This window comes from Schistocerca gregaria, chromosome 10 (genome assembly GCF_023897955.1).
Source record: "Schistocerca gregaria isolate iqSchGreg1 chromosome 10, iqSchGreg1.2, whole genome shotgun sequence".
NCBI classification, from domain to species: domain Eukaryota; kingdom Metazoa; phylum Arthropoda; class Insecta; order Orthoptera; family Acrididae; genus Schistocerca; species Schistocerca gregaria.
In genome coordinates, this window is record NC_064929.1 from 135,654,751 (window position 1) to 135,668,952 (window position 14,202).

General features: G+C 44.4%; 1 protein-coding gene across 1 annotated transcript; it reads left to right on the forward strand.

Annotated features, from left to right (window-relative positions):
- The first annotated feature begins 12,837 nt into the window (after positions 1 to 12,837).
- LOC126293212 (uncharacterized) lies at positions 12,838 to 13,932 on the forward strand. Its single transcript, XM_049986335.1, has one exon. The coding sequence runs from the start codon at positions 12,838 to 12,840 to the stop codon at positions 13,930 to 13,932; it is 1,095 nt and encodes a 364-aa protein (XP_049842292.1).
- The last annotated feature ends 270 nt before the right edge of the window (positions 13,933 to 14,202 follow it).

A 14,202-nucleotide genomic window follows, 5' to 3' on the forward strand; every position in this document is an offset into this window, starting at 1 on the left:
ACACACGCGAGACAGATATTTCCTTTTCGACGCTGCTGTAACTCTCCCATTCGTTCCTCATTGATTTTTTTTTTTTGCTTTTTGAATTCCATTCGACCTGAGCTTTCCTCTGACTGGCGTTCTGTACTGGGTGTAACAGAAACGTGCAGCAGACGTTTCAGGAAACATTCGCACATAGAAGAATGAAATGTGTTCTATGGATCTAGGAGCGGAAATGCTGCATTTTCGCATCATAGCTCGTTTTCAACTTTTTTTCATGATCACAGTAATCACGGGAAACAGAATGTACGAGCTTTGTATCAAAAGTTCCTTACAGGAAATGTTCATAATATCGCCTTGGTTACGTTTGGTCACAATGTACAGGGTGTCCATAACCAAAGTTTGTTTCAAAACGCCGTAGAAAAAGAACAGCTGCTCAGAATGACGTGAAATTCGAACAGCATGTTATTGATGCAGGGAGGAAGTCATGGGACCATATAATGTGAAGAAACTATGATAAACGAATGGCGGTGTATGCGGCAGAATATTCAGACCAACAGACGGGCGGCACACTGCTGTTCCTCAGTCTGCGTTGGAGACCACCAGTGTGGATGCCTCTATAAAGGATCGCACGCAGCTGATGAAGCTGAAGAACAATCACCGTGCACCATTAGCACTGCAGAAGTCACGAACACCGAAGCGTTTGAGGCAAGATATAGGTCTGTTTCTGCTAAGAACTAAAACTACAACCAAACTCCGCCCGAACAGGCTATGAAGGCCAACGGTACCGACCAGTCGCCGAGTCATCCATAGCCCACAGGCGTCACCGAATGCCGATATGAAGGGGCACATCGCCAGCATATCGCTCTCCCGGCTGTTGTCAGTTTACGCGACCGGAGCCGCTGCTTCTCAGTTTGCTTACAAGGGCTGAGTGCACCCCGCTTGCCAACTGGGCTCGGCAGACGGGATGGTCACCCATCCAAGTGCTTGCCCAGTCGGACAGCGCTTAACTTCGTTGTTCTGACGGTAAGCGGTGCTACCACTGCAGCAAGGTCATTGGCCCCGATTCTCCTAAGGGTCTAGAGAAAATGATCACAAAATTTGAAGAGACAGATTCTTTTAAAATGCATTGTAGCAGAGGGAGATAAACCTCCCATCCGACATTTCAGCTTCAAGTTCCTCCGGTCTACCCAAAACGCCGAAAACCATTGTGAGGATCATTGCTCTGGAAAAAAAACATTCCATATCTATCATCAAACTTTTCTAAACTAAATAAGAGTTCCACTTTCAGTTACATCACTTACACACACACCACCACCACCACCACTTCTTCTTCTTCTCCTCCTCCGCCTCCTCCTCAAGCTCTCCCGACTCCTGTTTCTCGCTCTATTTGTGTGTGTGTGTGTGTGTGTGTGTGTGTGTGTGTGTGTGTGTGTGTGTGTGGTGCACGCGTGCGGGTGCATACATTGCGCCCCCTCTTAATCCCATTCTCATTCATCATCTCCCCATTCCGTTTTCCTGCCTCTAGATGCTGCCTGGCTGTGGTAGTACAACTGTACATATAGGACTTGCGATTCTTCTGAAAATTTTGCTTGGTACGGTATCTACTATCCTGCTATTACATCATCATGCGTTTATCTTCCCACTGTATACATCGAAAAAAGCGACATACCTTACTGCATCTGGAAGCCGGTATTCATGTTACCGAACTTTTTTTTCCTCCTTTCCAGTTCCATTCCCGAGAGGTGTGAGGGAAGAGCAACTGTCGTAACGATGTAGGAGTTGCCATTACCCTCGTTCTCTCACTCTGTCGGGACGAAATAATATTTTTCCCAACAGTTCAAAAAATGGTTCAAATGGCTCTGAGCACTATGGGACTTAACTTCTAAGGTCATCAGTCCACTAGAACTACTTAAACCTAACTAATCTAAGGACATCACACACATCCATGTCCGAGGCAGGATTCGAACCTGCGACCGTAGCGGTCGAGCGGCTCCAGACTGTGGCGCCTAGAACCGCTCGGCCGGATTCCCGACGGTTCTTGGAATCAACTACGCTCTGGAAATTTCAACAGAAAACCTGTCTGTGGAGCACAAAGTATGTCATGCAACATTTACCAACTGAATATTTTTAATATATCCTGACGGTCTCGAGTCTTCTAATACGATCCCGCCACGGAACGTGCCGCCCTTTGTTGGAACTTTCGTTTCCTTTATTCTAATTCCCTCTGTTATTGCTACTAGACTGACAATCAGTACACAAGATCCCGTCGAACTACGGTTTAGTAACCAGCTTCTTATAGGTTGGAAGGCCTTTGTTCAGATTCTTTCATTGAAACGTAGCCTGTTCCCTAGATTTATGTGGTCAATCCGCTTTAAGTGGCTCTATATGGTTCCTCCCAGCTATTTTATTGTTGTATCCGAGTAATGCAGGGCAACGATGTATCATCATCTTTTCATGTAACTGTCTCATTCTTGTGGTATCGAGTGTGCTATACAGTAGTGTAATCATTTTTAAAAAAATTAATGTGCACTCAGAATTAATTATATGCAAAAATATGAGCTCGTTGTCTTTCAAGGAGGGTGGAAGTAATACAAAGCTCTTAGGCTGTATACATTTTTTTTTTCCTTCTGTGATGAGTTGGTGATTTAAGAAAGATCAGAGAGACGTTGCAGATTTCTTGGAAAAGTTAGAAGGGAGTTTTGTACCTAGGAGAAGTGTACCTAAGGGCACTTTATTTTTCCTGCTCGGTGTTTCAGTGTAGTGACTGATTTTACAAGGGGCACTCTAAACGTAAGGAAACAAATGTAAAAAAAATTCAGGTAACTGCGGCTAGAGTTCGCGCACCGGTGATTCCGTACCTGCAGACTTGCAGACTTAATTATGTATACAGACAGTTCATCCATCCAGGAAATCTCGAATCTCTTCGATTTTACCCTGTTATCGATACTGGCAATTTTAATCATCTGACGTATTTTGCTACTCGCCAACTCATTCACCAAAATCTCGAGGGTACTTCCCGTTCACCTAGAATCGTGAGGTTCAGCAAGAAGCAAGGTTTCATATTAAAGGTAAGCGAAAAACCCTAAAATTGCTAACTACACCGCCGAGGGACCGTACGGCTTCGTACGTCACATGAACTTGATACGTCTGAAAGTTCCTAAGATGATGTGGTCTAAGCAGACAGACATAGGTAACAAGTAATAAAAAATTTCTTTTGCGTATGATTAAATTAGAAATTAACCATTTCCGATTTTTAATTTACTTGTCCTGTGTAAGACTGCTACCTAGCTAATTTCGTGATTCTAAGTCAACGGTAAATATACCCTATACGTTTTGATAAGCGACTTTGCGAGAATCAAAATATGTGACATAAAGAACAGTGTCTGTATCTGACAAATCTGAACTTGATGCGTCTACTAGTCGCCGAAAACAAAGGGTGTTTTTAGAGTCTTCACCAAAGAGGACAATGTAAATGTTCCAAAATTTTAATCTAAAACGGCTGCCACCATGAATAACTTAGAAGTAGAAATCCTCGGAGTAGTGAAGCAACATATATGGCTGAATAAAACCAAGGTTCAGACTGTATACCAATTAGGTTGCTTCCACAGTATGTTCATGCAATAGCTCCATACTTAATCATATACAACCGCTCGCTCGACGAAAGATGCGTACCCAGAGACTGGAAAGTTACACAGGACATACCAGTATTCATGAAAGCAGTAGGAATAATCCACTGTATTACAGGCCCAAATCATTAATGTCGATACGCAGAAGGATTTCGAAAAAAATTGTTCAAATGGCTCTAAACACTATGGGACTTAACATGTGAGGTCTCCAGCCCCCTAGACTTAGAACTACTTAAACCTAACTAACCTAAGGACATCACACGTAACCATACCAGAGGCAGGATTCGAACCTGCGCCCATAGCAGCAGCCCAGTTCCGGACTGAAGCGCCTATAACCGCTTGGCCAGACCGGCCGAAGGATTTTGGAACATATATTGTGTTCAAACATTATTAATTACTTCGAAGAGAACTGTCAATTGAGAAAATCAACGAAGATTTAGGAAACATCGTTTTTGTGAAACGCAACTCTCTCTTTAGTCAGACGAAGTGTCTTGTGCTATTGATAAAGGATTTCAAATTGATTAGGTATTTCTAGATTTCCAGAAGGCTTTTGACACTGGATGACACACACGTGGCTTGTAGTGAAATTGCGTACTTGTGGGATATCGTTGCAGTTATGTCGCTTAATACATAATTTTCTCTCAAAGGGGTCACAATTCGAAGTAATTCACGAACGTCATCGAGTAATACATATTTCTGGCGTTACCGGAGGTAGTCTAGTAGGTCCTTTGCTGCTCCTTATCTGTATAAACGATTTAGGAGACAATCTGAGAAGCCGTGTTTGCAGGTGACGCTGTATCGTCTATGGTCTAGTAAAGTCACCAGACGATCAAAACAAACTGCAAAGCGATCTGGAAAAGGTATCTGTATGGTGCGAAAATTGGTAATTGGATCTAAATAATGGAAACTGTGTGCCATCCACGTGAGTGCTAAAAGGAATCTATCGAATTTCGGTTGCACGACAGATCAGTCAAATGTAAATGCCCTAAATTCAAATAAATACGTAGTAATAACAATTGCGGACAACTTGAATTTTAAAGAACACAGAAAATGTTGTGGGTAAAGCAAACAAACTACTTAGTTTTATTGGCAGAACACTTACAAAATACTGGGTGATCAAAAAAGTCAGTATAATTTGAAAACTTAATAAACCACGGAATAATGTAGATAGAGGGGTAAAAATTGACACACATGCTTGGAATGACCAAAAAGAAAAAGTATTGCTAGACCCGTGAAAGATTTCTTGCGTGCGCCGCCACTTTCGTCGTGCTTGGTCTCCCAGGTCCCCAGACCTCAGTCCGTGCGATTACTGGCTTTGGGGTTACCTGGAGCCGCAAGTGTATCGTGATCGACCGACATCTCTAGGGATGCTGAAAGGCAGCATACGATGCCAATGCCTCAACGTAACTCCAGACATGCTTTACAGTGCTGTTCACAACATTATTCCTCGACTACAGCTATTATTGAGGAATGATGGTGAACATATTGAGCATTTCCTGTAAAGAACATTATCTTTGTTTTGTCTTCCTTTGTTATGCTAATTAGTGCTATTCTGATCAGATTAAGCGCCATCTGTCGGACATTTTTTGAACTTTTGTATTTTTTGGTTCTAATAAAACCCAATGTCATTCAAAGCATGTGTGTCAATTTGTACCTCTCTATCTACATTATTTCGTGATTTATTCAGTTTTCAAATTTATACTGACTATTTGATCACCCGGTATATGCATCTACTAGAGAGAGTGTCTACACTACTTGTCCGTCCTGCGTGGGGGTGGATCCTTGCCAGATATCCAGAAATTGGAGCTAGGATGTCACGGGTGTGATACAGGAGCCGGGGTGGACATCATTAAAACGAAGGCGTTTTACATTGCGGCGGGATGATCTCACGAAATTTCAATCACCAATTTTCTCCTCCGAATGGGAAAAATATTTTGCTATCGCGGACCTACATAGGGAGAAAAGATCATCATAATGGAGAAATCAGAGCTCGCACGGAAAGGTATAGGTGTTCGTTTTTTCATGCGCTGTTCGAGTGTGACCTGATAGAACATTGTGAAGGTGATTTGGTCAACTCTATGATAGGCATTTAAGTGTGATTTGCAGGGTATTCATGTAGATGTAGATGAGTCGGACAGACGGATAACTAAGTAATCCTGTAAGGATTCCGTTTTTACCCACTGAGGTACGGAACGCCGTAATTGTCAGTACATTTATTGAACTGTTAGATGAGACAGTCAGTGGAATTATGGAAAGATGTGAGCAGTTGCCGACGGAACCATGATTATACGCAGGCTTGCTGCCCTTCGTCCGAAGCAAATCTACAGCCTCTAACCTCTTCGTTCAGGCCTCCAAAAATACGAAAATCGCGAAACTTCTTGTTTGCGTTCGTCTGTTGCTTTTTTTGACCGTGGTTGACCGCCTATCTTTGGGCAGAAGTGCCTGTGTTTCGGAAGGTTCCTTCTCTACAGTGCTGTTACCAGGACCAAAGTCCTGCGTTACACTCGTCGCATACCGCCCTCCTCCTACTTTCCAGATGATTCTTCCCCGTGTGAAGCAATGCAGATGTCTCCGGGCAGTGTAGAGATGATGAACTCCAGGACAACCCACCGTTTCTGCTCACCGATTAACCCACATGCTAATCCAGTATCCTACACCGTTTTGTCATTTGACATGACTGTTTAAAAGATAATCTTGTCACATTATGACGAATTTTGCATTATGTCTCTAGGCCTAGTCCTTGTTCTTGCATAATCTAAGCCAAATATTAAACTTTTTTTTTTTCAAAAGTGCGTTTCAGCCATCTAACAACCTCATCGGCAGGTATAAAAAATATTTGTTTCTTATTTTGCTCTGCACTACTAGACATTCAAAGCCGATTACAATCGAAGTGTATCCTTTGAGTACGTTTTCTTGCAAGAAATCATAAGAAGTATGTAAAAATTTCTGGCACCGCAGTTGGCAGACAGACGTCCGAATTGTAGCAAACCTCGATCGCGAGGTAACTGGGAGGGAGGGTGGGAGGGAGGGAGGGAGGGAGGGAGGGAGGGAGGGAGGGAGGGAGGGAGGGAGGGAGGGAGGGAGGGTGGGAGACCGCAGGAACGGTGGGCGAATAAAGGCGGAGGCGCGGTCTTGGTAACACGTCCGCTCTGCCGCAGGCTTCCTTATCTGCGAGGAACCTGCGCGGACCGAACTCGCCGCGATGTTTTTTGCTTCCCTTTCCGGGAAATTTCCTTACGGCGGCGTCGGCGTCTGCGACTCCAGGGCCGCACCGCACGCGCGAGAGCTAACCTTTACTTTGTTTTCCCTGGCGGGACGCGAAAATATGGAGGCAAATCTTTTAAAGGCTCCCGCGCCGTCTTTATTTCCTGTGTTTTTCCTTATTTTTTTCTTTCCTTATCTTCTGCGATGGGCCGACTTCTGTGCCTGCCTCCCCCGGCACCATCTCTTAGCAAGAATCGCAACTGGGCTACAATTTACATAGCTAAGTGCACGGCGGCGATGAATATTTTATTCTCGGTGACGCTAGCGGACCCACCCGCTGCTGCTGTTTGGTTGCTCGGTGTGTGTGTGTGTGTGTGTGTGTGTGTGTGTGTGTGTGTGTGTGTGTGTGTGTGTGTGGCAGGGGGATTCAGCGGGAGCAGAACGGCATCGGGAAAGCGAACGAGAGCCGTTTCCTGCCGTATGTCACTGCCCTCCGTACCGCCTGTTGATAAATAATTCATGTCGGCGAGAAACCTTCGATACGCAAGCGCTAGACTCATTTTTAATAGCAGGTCTACGGCCCGACAGAACAGGGGTCGCTTGAACCCTGTTGCTTGGTGGCTGCCGACCTGTGAATTAGCCAGGTCGTATCCTGACGTAGTGAAACTCTGCCAACCAGATTGTGTTATGGAGATGCTGAACATTACAAGAGAGAAGTTGTACATGAAGGAGAAATTTACTACTGAAATATTGGGACAGCACTTTTCTGGAGGAATCTACAACGTATCACTTCCCTTCCCCCCCCCCCCCCAACCCCCCCCCCCCACCCATCTTTCTTTCTTTCACTTGCGCCTGTGTCCCGCAATGTTAGCAGGGTCGGCGTGGCTACAACGGATGTGGCAAGGTTAATTTAAAGGGGTGGCCGGATACCCTTCCTGCCGCCACCCCATACACCCCCTCCCCAGGATGTAATCAGTGTACCCCAGCTGTCGGCGTCTAATGTACACCATGAAATAGTGCAGAAGTGTTACAAACGTCTGCGTGTCGTGCAACTGAGATGGGATATGGGGACCAGCCCGGTATTCACATAGCAGGATGTGGAAAACCGCCTAAAAACCACATCCAGGCTGGCCGGCGGACAAGCCCATGTCGTTAATCCGCCGGGCGGATTCGATCCGGGGCCGAAGCGCCTACCAGAGTCCAGGAAGCAGCGCATTAGCGCTCTCGGCTAACCTGGCGGGTTACTTCCCTCCCCCCCCCCCCCGCCCCCCACATATACCTCTAATATTAACCACCAGGAGAAAATTCGAGAGACTAGAGCCAACACAGAGGATTATCGACCATCATTCTTCGCGAGTGGAACAGGGTTGGAGGGATCAGGTAGTGGTACCGAAACTACCCTCCGCAACACACCATTAGCTGCCTTACGGAGTATGACATAGATGGAGATGCAGTACTCCGATCGGCAACGATGTAGCCAGAAGATTGATAGTAGGCGCTGGATCAAACGTGCCTGTCAGGTTGAAGACAGATTTGCACGCAACGCGCAGGCAACTCCCATTCCACAGCAAGTATTTCGATCGCCGCCGCTGACCAGAGAGCTTTGTCTCGGTCAGTCTTAGTTACTAGCTCAGTCACTGGCGCACTTCTCGCATCATAGTTTGGCCTCTGTCATTCATCTCATAGTGGGACTTGTACTTCACTAGCAGTGAGGCTAACATGGACTAATTGGGAAGAGCTTGTACCGCAACACATGGACATTGTTGAAGTTACGTAGCAGCTATCTGTTTAAGTACATAAGGAACCTTGTTAAGGAGATATTTATGTCCTATGCCGCTAATGTTAAATTATCGAAGTTTTTGACCCGTTATTTTGGAAACGTATTAAGACACCAATTTACAATTTCCCATAATTATGGAATGCTCCTATGTAGATACACTAAACTAGAATAATTACTGTAATTGTATTGTGGGGCATGTTATCTTTTTTTTTTTCAAAGACTCAATCTTTTCAACGAATTTTGTAAATAAATGAACATAAAAACAAAGCTACACAGGGCATATTAATTATTCTAGCTCCACATGTGTTGAATCTCAGACTTAAAATGCTGTGAAAATTTCATACATCTACCATCAGCACTCTGCTGTTCATACCCGATATAAAAAAATTTCTAGAGTCTGAGCAGTCCACTTTGACTCTTTGCACATGATGATGTAATCGTTTACCGTCTGATAAATTTATCAGTGTCAAAACCAATGGTTAAATGATTTATGTAAGTTATGTGTATGGTGCGAGGCGTGCCAATTGATTTTAAACAATAAAAGCTGTGATGGCACCAACTCGAGTACTAAAAGGAAACTCTTACATTTCTTTTATACGATAAATCATACAAATACCTTAAATTACAATTACGAGCAACTTTAATTCGAATGCTCACATGGGTATTTTTCTGGATACGGGGAATCGAAGCCAGCGTTTACTGGCGGAACACTTGGAGGATGAAATAGATCTATTATGGAAAATGTATGCATTACTTTTTAAGCTCTTTTCTGGAGTGTTTCTGCGCGGTGAGGGATTGTTCCTGAACAGGATTGACGGAGGACGTAAAACAAATTGGAAAGACAGTTGGTTTTATAGATCGTGAACCAGGGGACAAATGGGATACGGAAGCTGAGTCGGCAACCATTAAAGCAAAGATGTTTTCTGTCGGAGCAGGATCTTTTCTCAGACTTTCTCCTCCGAACGCGACAATATTTTGCTGAGACCCAGTTACATAGGAAGAAATGAGCATCGTAATAAAATAAGAAAAATCAGAGCCCACAACAAAAGATTTAAGTCTTAGCTTTTCCAACTTGCTGGTTTTGAGTGGAACTATAGGTAAATCGTTTGGAAATGATCTGATGAACACTGTCGGTACTGATGCGTGAATTGCAGAGAAATCCTGTTGATGTAGACGAAGCTTGACTAAAGCAACCAGGTGAAAATGAATATAGGCAAATAAAAATATGGCATTTCAGTCTTTGATCGCAACTTTTTTATTTTCAATGACCGGTTTCAGGCTAGCTGCCCATCTTCAGATCATATACTGCAGTTACAGAGTAACTTGTCAGTACCGAACTACCGATTCACTGTCATATCACAGTGAACCGATTGTTCTGTACTGTTATATGACAGTGAACCGATAATTCTGACAAGTGACTCTGTAACTGCAATATATGATCTGAAGATGGGCAGCTAGCCTGAAACCGGTCACTGAAAATAAAAAATAGCGATCAAAGACTGAAATGCCATATTTTTATTTAAAGAATTATAGCGGCAATCCCATTAAGACAATCATGTCTTCTTTTCAAACTTCCTGGCAGATTAAAACAGTGTCGGACCGAGACTCGAACTCGGGACCTTTGCCTTCCGCGGGCAAGTGCTCTACCAACTGAGCTACCCAAGCACGACTCACGCCCCGTCCTCACAGCTTTACTTCTGCCAGTATCCGTCTCCTGCCAGCACTTGCCCGCGAAAGGTAAAGGTCCTGAGTTCGAGTCTCGGTACGGCACACAGTTTTAATCTGCCAGGAAATTTCGTATCAGCGCACACTCCGCTGCAGAGTGAAAATCTCATTCTGGATGTCTAGTTTCGTATATAGGCTTGGTAGATACTCAGAGACGAACAGGTTTCCAAAGGACGGACTACCGTGCATACCTGTATCAAACAGTTCTGCGGACAAGACAACGACAAGAAAACGTGCCAGAGACGCGCTAACGGATGCTGTCCACTAACAAGGGGAAAGCCTCAGACACGGCCAACCGATGCGGCTCAAATTTTTCAGGTCGCTTGTGTACAACCTAAAACAAAGGAATCTAAGCTATTTTTGGTCAACACCCCCGCAATTTTGAGAAAACCACCCCTAAATGTTATGACGAGCAATCGACTCAAAAATGGCGGGATCGATAGATAATTGTAAATAGAGCACTTTTGATCGTCAGGTACTTTTCCAGAAATCGAGGTAAGGAATTTTCGCAACTGCCGCTTCTGTTTGCACATGGTAAACGCTTTTGGCCGACAGCGCTGATAGCGCAACGGGCAAGGTAATTGGCTGGGAATCGGATAACCCGGCTTCGAATCTCGAAGAACCCTAACGTATGTTGTTCTTTTCGTTTGTATTTTTCCATATGTCAATTGACAGAGGTTTGAGAAATGTATTAGCCTACCGTATTATCATCATGCTTTATTGATTTACTTACCTGATTAACCCTTCTATCCTTATCAACTGAGATATGGAAAAATACAAATGAAAAGAATAACGTCCGCTACCTTTCTTCGAGATTCGAACCCGGGTTCTTCGATTCACAGCCAGTTACCTAGGCCGTTGCGCTATCGGCGTTGTCAGCAAAAAGCGTTTACCATGTGAGTAGAGAAGCGACAGTTGTAAAAGATTCTTCCCTCGATTTCTGGAAAAGTTTGCGTTTGCGGACCCCATACCTGATGATGAAAAATGCTCTATTTAAAATTACCTATCAATCCGTCCAATTTTGAGTCGATTGCTTTTCGTAACATTTAGGAGTGATTTTCTCAAAATTGACCCAAAATACCTTAGATTCCTTCGTTTTAGGTTGTACACAAGCGACCGGCCAAATTTGAGCCGAATCTGTTGGCCGTGTCTGAGGCCTTCCCCTTGTAAAGTAAACTTATGACAAAGGCATTGCCTGAGCTTATCGCCGCATCGCGTCGATGTGTGCTGCCGTGCAAGTTTGTAGTTTACATCAGATCTCCCGCTTTCACGATCAGTTGGCGTCCACCCACAAAGCAAGTGCTGGGCTCGTACCAGCTTATTGCAGGATTTAATTTCCCTCTGTATCACGCACACGCTGAGACCCGTATTTGTGCACGACCGTGCGTCTACCGGCGACATATGGAACAAAAACAAAAAGGCAAGATAAAAGAGAGCACCATTCAATAAGGGGGGAAGCGCTGTTCATTGCGAGGGAACACGGAGCGCGCGGCACTAAAACTTTTTTTTTGAAAAATTTTGTTCTGAAAAATAACTGTAGCCAGCAAAGCTTAATTCTTTGCCGGGTGCGCGAGGGGCTCTTTATTCCGCGCGACCAATGGGAGGCGCGCATACGTTTTTAATGAGAATTTCATTCCCATTCAGAGCCGGTATGTATCCGTTTTTATTAACATTTTATTGAGGGTTGCGCGGCGTGCGTTTCATCGGCCGAGCGGACGTCCATTTGATATTGGAAAATTTCCCGTCGCTAATCGTATTAGTCACGTGATCCCGGGCACGCAGGTTCGCCCGCCCTTCCTTCGCGCGCTGACCAGACCTTTTATGCTTCCGTTCGCGGACGTAATAACTGCGTTTTCCATTACACCCGTCGCGAAATTGCCCCGTCACTGAAGGAGTATCTGGTAATCTGGGTACGAATAACGGCTCTCTTCCCATCCCCCTACCGACCCCTTCCTCCTCCCGTAGTAGTGCTCGGAGCCACCCAAATCGTCTGTGTACAGTTTCCGAGAATCTCCGTTTAATTGCCACCGCTGCGCGCGGACGGATCGAATATTGCGTTTTGATTGTCGTCCGATTGCTGCGAAATTGCACCAGCAGTTTGAGCCCATTTATGAATAATTCCGCTTTGCTCGTAACACTTCTCCCGCCGAATTGCTACGTTAAGCGATGTTTTTGTCTTATGCGAGCGATAAAACTCCGACATTTTCCACCCAATCTAGGTCTGAACATAAGCTTCGTCATAGCACATTACTTCCGTTCTGTGGCCAAGATCTTCGAGTCGTTCGCAGCTGCTTGCGGTACCTAAGTAATCAACACCCTGTGTCTCGTCCCTTTATATACCAACAGCCTGCTATACTTTAAGTCCCAAGCGTCCCAGAATATTTGTTTCACGTCGTTACAAAGTTCTCAGTAATCCAGTGCCTGTAGCATGTTGTTTTGCTACTACCACAGCGTTTAGTCTGTGCCGGAATATTTCCAGCTAGTGGTAGCGGAGGGGGAGGGGGAGGTTGGAGCGACGAGATGTGGAGGACGCTGGACTGTTCAATGAGACAAAAACGGGACGGAGGAGAAATGAAAAGAACGAGTGTAAGGAACTATGTGAGGATATTATGTAGACAGGGGAGGAGGCAAAGAAGAGGAAGAGAAAAAGAAGAGGAAGAGAAAAAGAAGAGGAAGAGAAAAAGAAGAGGAAGAGAAAAAGAAGAGGAAGAGGAAAAGAAGAGGAAGAGGAAAAGAAGAGGAAGAGGAAAAGAAGAGGAAGAGGAAAAGAAGAGGAAGAGGAAAAGAAGAGGAAGAGGAAAAGAAGAGGAAGAGGAAAAGAAGAGGAAGAGGAAAAGAAGAGGAAGAGGAAAAGAAGAGGAAGAGGAAAAGAAGAGGAAGAGGAAAAGAAGAGGAAGAGGAAAAGAAGAGGAAGAGGAAAAGAAGAGGAAGAGGAAAAGAAGAGGAAGAGGAAAAGAAGAGGAAGAGGAAAAGAAGAGGAAGAGGAAAAGAAGAGGAAGAGGAAAAGAAGAGGAAGAGGAAAAGAAGAGGAAGAGGAAAAGAAGAGGAAGAGGAAAAGAAGAGGAAGAGGAAGAGGAAAAGAAGAGGAAGAGGAAGAGGAAAAGAAGAGGAAGAGGAAGAGGAAAAGAAGAGGAAGAGGAAGAGGAAAAGAAGAGGAAGAGGAAGAGGAAAAGAAGAGGAAGAGGAAGAGGAAAAGAAGAGGAAGAGGAAGAGGAAGAGGAAGAGGAAGAGGAAGAGGAAGAGGAAGAGGAAGAGGAAGAGGAAGAGGAAAAGAAGAGGAAGAGGAAAAGAAGAGGAAGAGGAAGAGGAAGAGGAAGAGGAAGAGGAAGAGGAAAAGAAGAGGAAGAGGAAAAGAAGAGGAAGAGGAAAAGAAGAGGAAGAGGAAAAGAAGAGGAAGAGGAAAAGAAGAGGAAGAGGAAAAGAAGAGGAAGAGGAAAAGAAGAGGAAGAGGAAAAGAAGAGGAAGAGGAAAAGAAGAGGAAGAGGAAAAGAAGAGGAAGAGGAAAAGAATAACAGGAAGAGGAAAAGAAGAACAGGAAGAGGAAAAGAAGAACAGGAAGAGGAAAAGAAGAACAGGAAGAGGAGGAGCAAAACCTCCTACAAGAGAGATATTTAATGACGGTGAGGAAAGGTGAAGGTCATAATGAAACGGAAAGGGCCACACACTGGAAAACAAAGTCTGACTAACCACTACTGTAGTGCCATAGGTTTCGGTTTGAGTTACTCATTAAACGAACAATTTTCCCTCGTTGTGGTTAGGAATAGCTTACAAATTCTAGCAAGTTGACATGTGTTTGTGGAAACGATGACATTAATATTTTGATAAATCCTTTGTGGTGAACGAGAAATACTCTGCATTATTGCCACAGATGATACGGTCATAAGT

Bases quoted from the DNA above. Each gene is read 5' to 3' on its own strand.
- LOC126293212 (XM_049986335.1), top strand. From the start codon at position 12,838: ATGTGGAGGACGCTGGACTGTTCAATGAGACAAAAACGGGACGGAGGA.